The sequence below is a fragment of the Primulina eburnea genome, chromosome 8 (assembly GCF_022965805.1).
Source record: "Primulina eburnea isolate SZY01 chromosome 8, ASM2296580v1, whole genome shotgun sequence".
Taxonomy (NCBI): Eukaryota; Viridiplantae; Streptophyta; class Magnoliopsida; order Lamiales; family Gesneriaceae; genus Primulina; species Primulina eburnea.
This window is the reverse complement of record NC_133108.1, coordinates 11,086,048-11,097,543: the sequence shown is the minus strand read 5'-3', so window position 1 is coordinate 11,097,543 and position 11,496 is coordinate 11,086,048. Positions and strand designations below refer to the sequence as shown.

General features: G+C 40.0%; 1 protein-coding gene across 1 annotated transcript; it reads right to left on the bottom strand.

Annotated features, from left to right (window-relative positions):
• Positions 1 to 827: 827 nt before the first annotated feature.
• On the bottom strand, positions 828 to 3,514 carry LOC140839009 (uncharacterized). Its single transcript, XM_073205635.1, has 5 exons — positions 3,284 to 3,514; positions 2,675 to 2,911; positions 2,217 to 2,621; positions 1,863 to 2,087; positions 828 to 1,463 (listed from the first exon to the last, which is right to left on the bottom strand). The coding sequence occupies exons 1-5, from the start codon at positions 3,512 to 3,514 to the stop codon at positions 828 to 830; spliced, it is 1,734 nt and encodes a 577-aa protein (XP_073061736.1).
• Positions 3,515 to 11,496: the final 7,982 nt, after the last annotated feature.

The window sequence follows — 11,496 nt, the reverse complement described above, 5'->3', positions numbered from 1 at the left end:
AATATCCAATTCTTGTCACACCAATAATCAACAATATACACACAAAACCCACCAACAAATTCTTGAAATCCGAAAATTATCCCCAAATAATAACGTAGAAGAAAGGTACCCTTGAGAGTGGATAAGTGAAGAAGATTGACCGTAGGTGACACTCGGCGGCAAGAGAAAGCGACGGCGAGGGGCTGTGATGGCGGCGGCGGCGAGCCTGATCGGCGGCGGCGGCGGCTGCTGTTGGTTGTGGGAGATATTGGTTGAGTTGAGGGAGGAGTATTTGTGGTGTTGAGGTGAGATTGGGTGTGATTTGTGTAGGGGAAAGAGGATGGATTAGTGGAGAGATGGATTTTGAGAGGAGAGTGTATGGAGGAGAGGAAATTGTGAGGGAGGCGGCTGTGGTGTGGGTGAGAATGTGCATTGTGTGTGGAAAAATCGGGGCTAGGGTTTTAAAGGGGGGAGCTGCACGCGGTGCGCGCGGTCGCGCGAGAAGTGGCGCGATCGCGCGTAGGCTTCTGTCTTCTAGAAATAATTGAGAGCGTGCGGCCGCGCGAGATGTGGCGCTGCCGCGCGCACGCCACTGTATTTTGCCAATATATGAGTGCGCGCCATCGCGCGAGAGTTGGCGCTGGGGCGCGCATGCCTCTATATTCTCCCATTTTTTTAATCTGCAAAAATAAAACGATTCAAATTAGGACTTAAATATAGAAAATTAAAATATTAACTAAGTAATTGAGTTAAAATAATAAAGTAGAACGAATGCGAAATTAAATAAATGCGGGTTGCCTCCCACACAGCGCTTGGTTTAACGTCATCAGCCCGACTACCAGTTTTGCTCAATTTGGTTCACTCAGACTGAAATTGTCAATATTCCTCACTTCGGTTCCATAGTACGCTTTAACTCGCTGTCCATTGACCTTGAAAGTTCGTCCATCACTGCAGTTCAACTCGATAGCCCCATGAGGATATACTGTTTCCACTACAAATGGCCCTGACCAACGTGATTTCAGCTTACCAGGAAACAACTTCAGACGAGAGTTGAACAGTAGTACTTGTTGTCCTGGCTTGAGTTCCCTTCGGACAATGATTTTGTCATGCCACTTCTTTGTTTGCTCTTTGTAGATTTTGGCATTTTCATAAGCGTCATTTCGGAATTCATCCATCTCACTTAACTGTAGTTTTCTGACATCGCCAGAAGCATTCAGGTCGAAGTTCAACTTTTTAACTGCCCAAAATGCTCGGTGCTCCAGTTCGAGTGGCAAGTGGCATGCTTTCCCAAATACTAGCCTATAGGGAGACATCCCAATAGGCGTCTTGAATGCGGTCCGATAAGCCCATAACGCATCATCCAGTTTCATAGCCCAATCCCTCCGGTTGGTGTTGACAGTCTTTTCCAGTATTTGCTTGATTTCCCGGTTGGATACTTCAGCTTGTCCATTCGATTGAGGATGGTATGCTAGTGCCACCTTGTGCTTCACATAGTATTTAGCCAAAAATGAGTTGAAAATTCTATTGCAAAAATGCGTACCTTCGTCACTTATGATGGCTCTCGGCGTTCCAAACCTGGTGAAGATGTTTTTATGCACAAATTTCACTACAACATGAGAGTCATTAGTGTTAGTGGCGATTGCTTCCACCCATTTCGACACATAATCAACAGCTAGAAGAATGTAAGAATTACCAAAAGAAGGGGGAAAGGGTCCCATGAAATCTATTCCCCAAACATCAAAAAGTTCCACCTCCAAAACATTTGTCAGTGGTAATTCGTGACGCCTAGAGATGTTTCCTAGCCTTTGGCATCTATCACATGATTTTACTAAGGTATAACTATCCTTAAACAAACTAGGCCAGTAAAAACCAGATTGTAATACCTTAGCTGCTGTTCGTGATGCTCCGAAATGTCCACCATATGGTGAAGAATGACATTTCTCCAAAATTTGTTGGGCTTCGAGACCCTCCACGCATCTCCTAATCACTTGGTCAGCACACCTCTTGTACACAAATGGGTCGTCCCAATAATAAAACTTGATATCATGGACAAACTTCTTCTTTTGATGATAGCTCAGGTCTGGAGGAAGGGTACCACAGGACAAAAACTTTGCAATATCAGCAAACCAAGGAATTATAGTGTTTACCTCAAAGAGTTGCTCATCCGGAAAAGTTTCCTGTATAGCTCCCTCTTCTTAATTCTCCTCTAACTCAAGCCTCGAAAAATGATCAGCTACCTGATTCTCACTACCTTTTTTATCCTTGACCTCAAAGTCAAATTCTTGTAGTAGCAAAATCCACCTTAACAAGCGTGGTTTTGCATCTTTCTTAGCAAAAATGTAGCGAATAGCTGCATGGTCAGTGAAAACGATTACCTTTGTGCCAATCAAATAGGGTTTGAATTTTTCGAAGGCAAATACTACTGCAAGCATCTCTTTTTCGGTCGTAGTGTAATTCTGATAAGCAGCATCCATTGTGCGGCTTGCGTAGTAGATCGCCCTAAACATCTTGTCTCTTCTTTGGCCTAATACAGCGCCCACTGCATAGTCACTTGCATCACACATTAGCTCGAAGGGCTCCTTCCAGTCCGGTACTATCATGATCGGTGCGGTCACCAATGCCATTTTAATCTTCTCGAATGCCTGCAAACAATCATCATCAAATATAAAAGTCGACTCTTTTTCAAGCAAGTTACACAGGGTTTAGTAATTTTAGAAAAGTCTCTAATAAATTTACGATAGAACCCCGCATGTCCGAGAAAACTCCGTATTCCTTTGATGTTCTTTGGTGGGGGGAGTTTTTCGATCGCCACGACTTTAGCTCGGTCCACCTCTAATCCCTTGGACGACACTTTATGTCCGGGAAGAATACCCTCTTGGACCATGAAATGACATTTCTCCCAGTTAAGAACTAAGTTCTTTTCTTGGAATCTCTGCAAAACAAGGGATAAGTTGTGTAAACAGTGATCAAATGAAGAGCCAAATACCGAGAAGTCGTCCATGAAGACTTCCATGATCTCCTCCACCATGTCTGCAAATATGGCCATCATGCACCTCTGGAAAGTGGCAGGTGCATTGCATAGCCCAAACGGCATCCTCCTAAAGGCAAACTTGCCATAGGGACACGTGAAAGTGGTCTTCTCCTGATCTTCTGGCGCTATAGCAATTTGGTTATAACCTGAATAGCCATCTAAAAAGCAATAATGACAATAACCAGCAAGTCTATCTAGCATCTGATCAATAAAAGGCAGCGGAAAATGATCCTTACGTGTGGCATTGTTTAATTTTCTATAATCAATACATACTCTCCAACCGGTAACAGTGCGAGTAGATATCAGTTCATCATTTTCGTTTCTAACCACAGTTATTCCACCCTTCTTCTGTACAACTTGTACAGGAGACACCCAATTACTATCAGAAATGGCATAAATCACACCAGCATTTAGTAATTTCAGTACCTCATTTTTCACAACCTCTTTCATTGCTGGATTCAATCGCCTTTGGTGATCCACAGAAGGAGTATATGACTCCTCCATCAAAATTTTATGCATGCATATAGTGGGGCTAATTCCCCTAATATCAGAAATCGACCATCCTAAAGCAGTTTTAAATTTCCTCAATACTCTCAATAATTTATCCTTTTCAGTACAAGTAAGAGAGGAAGATATGATTACCGGATATGTCGAGTTTTCACCTAAGAATGCATAACAAAGGTGGCTTGGCAGTTCCTAAGTCAGGAGAAGGTGCTTTTACCTCAATTTCCTCATTTTCATTCAACTCTTCAGGCGGTACATCTTTACTCCTTTCTCCCTTTGATCCATCAAGAGCCACGAGTTGCTCTTTCACTTCCCAGTCGTCTTCATCAGCAGTTCCTGCAGCACCTATCAAACAGCTCTCCAAGGGATCCCTAGTTTCTGCACAGTCAAGAGACATACATGAGTCTAAAATATCAATGCATTTACAAGTGCTTACCTCATTTGACTCCTTCATGGCGTGATAGATGTTAAAAATGACAGCTTCTCCTCCAACTCTCCGGGTGAGTTCACCCTTGTGCACGTCTATCAAAGCCCTTCCAGTTGCCAAAAACGGTCTCCCAAAGATTAGTGGAGCATCATGATCCTCTTCCATGTCTAAAATCACAAAATCAGCAGGAAAAATGAATTTATCCACTTTTACCAATACATCTTCGACGATCCCACGTGGATACGTAAGACTTCTGTCCGCAAGCTGCAAGGTGATCGTGGTTGGTTTAACCTCTCCAAGCTCCAATTCCCTATAAATAGAAAATGGCATCAAATTAATACTCGCTCCTAAATCACATAAAGCTTTACTACATTTAGAACCACCAATAAAGCAAGGAATAGTAAAACTCCCTGGATCTTTTAATTTCTGTGGTAGCTTCTTCTGCAGTATGGCACTACACTCTTCGGTAAGGTTCACAGTCTCAAACTCCTGCAGCTTCCTCTTCTTAGACATCACATCTTTGATAAACTTTGCATAATTCGGCATTTGCTCCAAAGCATCAGCAAATGGTATGTTGATGTGTATCTTATTAAAAATCTCCAAAAATTTTGCAAACTGATCATCCAATTTCTTCTTTTTGAATCTCTGAGGGTATGGAAGGGTCGGTTTATAAACTGGAGGTTGTTCAACTTCCACTTCTGTCTTGGATTCCTCATTTTTGCTTTCTTCAATTGTCTTCTCACTTTCCACTTTATCTTTAGGAATTTGTACCTCCAATTCCTTTCCACTTCTCAGGGTGACTGCCTTGCACTGCTCTTTCGGGTTAACCTCGGTGTTACTAGGAAATTAACCCCTATTCTGGTCTCTTAATGCAGTACCCAACTGTCCAATTTGAGTTTCCAAAGATTTCATTGTGGCACCCATATTTCCCATGTGAGTTTCCATATTGTCAAGGCGAGATTCAGTCCGTGCCATCCTCTTGCCGGACGCAGCAACAAATGTTCCTACTAAATCCTCAAATGAAGGCTTTCCTTCCCCCTTTGATGTATTGAACCCCGGTGGAGGATTCAACACATTCTTATTATTTGCATAAGAAAAATTTTCATGATTTCTTAATCCTGGATGATAAATATTAGGGGAAGGGTTACCTCGATATCCTCCAAATCCTCCAAAGTTTCTGTGTTGACGTACTGAGCGTCTTCAGGAATAGATTGTTCTTCAGCCACAGTTGATGGACTCTCAGTTTCTGATGTGCTCACTTTGTTCATCGCTGCTATTTGAGAGGTCAATGCAGATACTTGCGCAGTGAGTGACGTAATAGGATCCACAGCATAAACTCCAGCTGTCTTTTTTACTCCTGCCCTTTCTGACGGCCACTGGTAGCTATTTATTGTCATCTGTTCGAGCAAGTCATAAGCTTGCGCAGGAGATTTGGCAAAGATCGTGCCACCAGCTGCAGCATCCATTGTTCCTCTTGTTTGCCCATTTAGACCGTTGTAGAATAATTCAATCTGCACCCAGTCTTCGAAGCCATGGTTTGGGCACTTTCTCAACAGCTCCTTGTATCTTTCCCATGCCTCATACAATTGTTCAAAATCAGTCTGCCTGAACGTGCTAATCTCAATCTTCAACTGTGCAGACTTTGCAGGGGGAAAGTATTTTGCCAGAAATTTTGTCGCCAGCTCCTGCCATGTCGTGATACTTCCCAAGGGAAGCGATTGGAGCCATCCTCGAGCTTGATCCCTAAGAGAAAACGGAAACAAACGCAGTCTAATAATATCATCAGGAACATTATTAATCTTTACTGTATCCGTTATCTCCAAGAAGGTTCTCAGATGGACGTGAGGATCAGAGGTGGCGGTCCCAGCAAACTGGTTTTGCTGAACCATATTGATTAGAGCAGACTTCAATTCAAAATTATTGGCGTTGATTGTCCCTCTTGCAATACCAGAGTAATGATTGTTGATCACTGGTCGGAAGTGATCTCTTATAGGAATCGCCTCTGGTTGGGCGTGTCTGTCATTCTCTCTGTTCTCAGCCATTGCTTGGATCTCTTCTCTTCTTGCTTTTCTTAATCTTCTTGCAGTTCTTTCGATCTCCGGATCAAAAATAAACAAGTCAGTGCTTTGCGATCTTAGCATACACTGTCAAGCAGAAAAAAAAAATGAAAAACTCAATCAATATAAAATAAAATAAAAATAAAAGCTCTAAATTAAAATCTAGACTAATTGGTAATAATACTGATATAAATTCAAATTTGACACGTCCCCGGCAACGGCGCCAAAAACTTGTTGCGTTTTTTCACTACCGCAAGTGTACGGTGTCAAGTTTTAGTACTGGTTAGAGTACAGATATCGATCCCACAAGGAGTGTATTTAAAATTGTATATCAATTCTTATAATTAAAATAGTCCAAACTTTATCTAGAAAATTAGTACGATAATTGGTTTGTTAAAAACAATTAAATTGCGAATGAATAATAAATCGAATTACCGAATGGAGAAATATCAGTGATAGAAAATATCTAGAGGAATGATTTCACTAAGTTTCTACGATTATTCGTTCTGGTAGCATTTCAATTCTTGAATTCCTATTATTTAATGGCCAAGAACACTTACGTATTTTATTCCCCCTTTCCCAAGTGACGAATAACTGTATCATTCAAACTTCGATTCAATTATTCCTAATACAAATCTAAGTTTAATTGATAGATGCAATCAATGTTCTTACCTAAGCCTCGCAGAAGTTATACGCCTTCCGAATGTTATAAACATCCCACGATGTGCCTCTAGTGATCTATAATCCTAGTTCCTCTCCCGAGTTGCAGAATTAATCTCGACATACAATTTATGGCCTGTAAATTGCAATGAAATAAGAGTAGAGAACACAATTAAATAAAACGGAAGCCAATCATAAAAATATCCACGTCAAATCATCGTATAGACAAAGCTACGTCAACCTCTAGAATGTGAATTTAGTTCATCACGAAATCAAAGAGAAAACAAGACATGTTTGAGATTCTTGACATCGCCACACAATAAAATAAAGAGACAAAGGGAAAGATAACAAATCCGAAGCTTCGTCTCTGTGTATGCGCTCCGTCTCTCGCTTCTTTTTCTTCCCAAGATGGTGTATTTTCGTGTGATTTCTCCTCACGGCGGCTCACTCGTTTTCTGACCTAGCGATCGCGTTTTATACTTTTTCTGGACGCGGCGCGTGCGGTGGCGCATGAAATGGCACGGTGGCGCGGGATTTGCTGTGTCTGGCCGTGCATGTGCGCGCGCGGCTGCGCGGGATCTCACGCGGTGGCGCGCGCCTCTCGGTTCTTCAAGTTGTATCTGAGCGCGCGCTAGCACGAGATGTCGCGCGATGTTCTGCTCGGGAGGATGTCAAAGCGCGCGCGGCTGCGCGTGATATGGTGCGATGGCGCGCGAGTTGCTGGTCTTGCACCTATATGGGTGTGTGCGTGCCTGCGCGTGAAGTGGCGCGGCCGCGCGCACACATCTGTCCGATGATGTGCTCGTGGTCGTGCGCTTCTTGGTCCACTTGGCTTCGTCTTCGCTATTTTCTCCATTCCTGTAATGACAACAGAAACAAACCAAAAAACGCATAATTCTGTTCGAAACAAGCATAATTCAAAATGGATTCTAATATAATTTAAGTGCAAATCTTGCACTTATCAACGTGGCAGCATTACTTGAGGCCTAAAGAGTTTGTGATTCATAAGGATCATGAATCTCTAAAGCACCTTAAGGGGCAACAGAAGATGAACAAGCGGCATGCCAAGTGGTCATAAAAACATTTCCCTACATAAATCAAGTACAAACAAGGTAAGGAAAATGTAGTGGCCGGACTATCACGGAGGTACGTTTTAATATCTACCTTGGAGTCTAAAATTTTGGGGTTTTAGCATGTGAAAGAGTTGTATGAGATGGATGAGGATTTAAGGAGGTATTTGAAACATGTATGCATGGTCCACATGACAAATTTTATTTGCATAATTGTTTACTATTTAGAGAAGATAGATTGTGCATTCCTAAATCATCAACTTGTGAATTACTTGTTAGGGAAGCAAATGAGGGTGGTTTGATGAGACACTTTGGTGTGGCTAAAACTTTGAGTCTTTTGCATGAACATTTCTATTCGCCACATATGAAACGTGATGTTGAGCGTGTTTGTGAAAAGTGCTTAACATGTAGACAAGCTAAGTCTAGAACACAACCATATGGATTGTATACACCACTTACCATCCCTAGTGAACCTTCGGTTGATATTTCTATGAACTTTGTTTTGTGTTTGCCTAGGACTAAGAAAGGGAGGAATTCAATATTTGTTGTTGATAGATTTTCTAAGATGACACATTTTATTTCTTGTCATAAAACTGATGATGTATCTAACATTGCAGATTTGTTATTTAGAAAAGTCGTTAGGTTTCATGGTATGCCTAGGACTATTGTGTCTGACGGTGATGTTAAATTTTTGAGTTATTTTTGGAAAACGTTGTGGGTTAAACTTGGCACCAAATTGTTGTTTTCTACTACGTGTCATCCTCAAATGGATGGACAAACTGGAATTGTAAATAGAACTTTAGGAACAGTTTTGCGTGCTTTACTTAAAAAGAACTTGAAAAATTGGGAAGAAGACTTGTCATTTGTTGAGTTTGCTTATAATCGTAGTGTGCATTCTACTACAAATTATTCGCCATTTGAGATGGTTTATTGTTGTAACCCTTTAAATCCTTTGGATTTGATGTCTTTGCCTGTGAGTGAAAGGCTAAATTTGGATGACAAGAATAAAGTTGAATTTGTTTGGAGTTTGCATGAGAAGGTGAAGGCTAACATCGAGAAAAATAACGTAAAATACACGAAGCAAGCCAACAAGGGGAAGAAGAAGGTGATGTTTGAAAAGAGAGATTGGGTGTTGTTACACTTAAGGATGGAAAGATTTCCAAAGAAGAAACGTCCGAAGCTCCTACCTAGGGGTGATGGACCATTTCAAGTGCTTGAAATGATCAATGACAATGCCTACAAACTAGACATACCAGGTGAGTACAACGTTTGTTCTACTTTTAATGTTAGTGATCTTTCGTTGTTTGACGTACGAGATGATCAATATTTGAGGACAAATCCTTTTCAAGAAGGGGAGGATGATGCGAACGTGGTTGATCGAGCTCCAAATAAGGCATGGGAGTCACTGGAGTTCCCTGAAGGACCTATAACGAGGGGACGTAGAAAGAAGTTTAAGGAAGCGCTCCAAGGACTCATTGAGAGCTACAAAGAAGGATCTACAAACTTGATACACAAACTAGATGAGCTTGGGGAACATGGCAACAATGTTGGAAGTCCTTGGAACGTCATTCAAGTGCTAAATGATCGAGAAGACAGCAGCTAGCACACACCTGTGCAAGAAGACGCGCACCCACGTGCGCATTTGGCAGAACATCGCGCACCCGTGCATGAACCGGCACACCCGCGTGCGAGGTACTCTCCAAAAAGCAAAACTTCGTGCGCACCTACGCGAGAACCCGCACGCCTACCTTGCGGAAAAGATATTATCTCCTAGTTTAGAGTTTAATTTAAGTAGGAAACTTGATATTTGATTTTGTAAACATATATGGGTAAATTCTATCATTGTAGAAGACATTAATCTGGAGTTTTATAAAAATATTTTGAGTTTTCTCTCAAACTTTTTCAAGGCTTTGGCTTTGTTCATCAAAATCAAACTTATCAGAGATTTCATCTCTGTGGCCTTTGTCAATTTTTTTTGCGCGGATTGCCAAAGACGAGTTCTTTGAAGGTTTGTCTGAAATTCGATTGTTTCATATCATGAATATTTGTTGCTAAGTTTTCATCATTGAGAGTAGAATATCACAAATCATTGCTTGATTCAAAAGATCGGGACAACCCAACATTTTTTATTTCATCGAATCGAGGACGTGACTTTGTTTTTTAGCGCATTTGCTTTCGTGATTGAAGAATCACATCACTATCTTTGAGATAGAAGGGGTGATGTATTAGTATTTAAAGACTGCGAACATCCATAAAATTCGTGTGTTCTATTTTATTATCTATTCAGTTTTTACAGTACCATACACTCAGTATTCAATCTATATTCACTCTATTTCCACACTTTTATTAGTTGACTGATTTATATCGACAAACAAGATTTCGGAATCAGTCAAATAAAATATTGATTCACACTCAAAAGATTTCAAAAAGCTTGAGTGTTTATTTAACCCACTTTCTAAACACTCTAACTGTTTTAGCCGATCTTATCACACCCCGACTCATCAACTTCGTGGTGCAAATGGTCAGAACATCAGGAGTAGAATCAACAAAATTACTAGACAAATAGTGCACTGACAAAATTATTTTTAAAAATTAGCTAACAAAGAATATATTAACTAATGCAAAAGTAAATTTGGATTCTTTGTCCTCACCTTGTCCAAAACACTACTGAATGACTTCTTGACATCATACATCGAAGGGAAATGATTCTTATTAATTTTTTTTGTCACCCAATGACACATCAGAGGTATCAAGATATTTGGCACCCTCTCTACAGGTAAAAAATGTTTCACCAACAGATGGAAAACATCCATATGCCAAAATCTAGCGACAATACGTAAAACAAGTATAATAGTATGATTACAGGTTACAAAATAATTTTTTTAAAAAAAACATACAATATTTATTTACCAGCAAGGATGAATAATGCCTGTAATATGGAAGCTACTGAACCCACTAAAGTCCGGATCATTCTTACATTGTTCGACCAATTTTTTTATAATTTATAAACTTACTTTCGAGGTCTTTTTGCAGCCCATAAACTGCTTCTTCGGAAGCTAAGCTACCCCATGGATAGTTGTTAAAACTTTCAAAGTCATCAACTAACATAATCCACTCTGGGAATACCGATTCATGTTTTTTTTTACGTTGAGGACCCAGTACAGCTGCCACAAAATAATGGCTAGCTAGTTTCATGAAACGTCTCTAACTCGTTTTTTTTTTAAATATACTAGAATTTTTGTTTTCTTCCTTTTAAACTTTCGGCCGAACACTATACATATATAAATATACTTTGCACTATTTAAAATAAACACACCAATTAATTATTTGGAAATCCAAAAACGTAGTACAAAACATAAAATCGTAAAACCAAACCTAAAATTAGCATTTTTTTTTTCAAAAATAACATAAATTCTTAAATCCTCTCAAAACAACTCAAAAACATAAAAGTCAAAAAATCTTTAAAGTAATCTTAAATCATAATAATGCGAAAAACTAGAAATGGTCCTCGAATTATGTGCACAATCAGTCCAGCCAGTTCAACTATCAAGTCCTCCTATATCATCATAAACATCCTCACCTGCATCATTCACACCTAGTGAGCCTATTGACTCAGCAAACCTTAACCGTAATAACAAGTAATACATATACATTCACATGCAACAGTGAAAATAATTTTAATAAAATAGCTTTATCATGAACATGCATAATTTATAACATTTTCCTTTCATCATATACTTTTCTTTTCATCATATACATATATGTTTC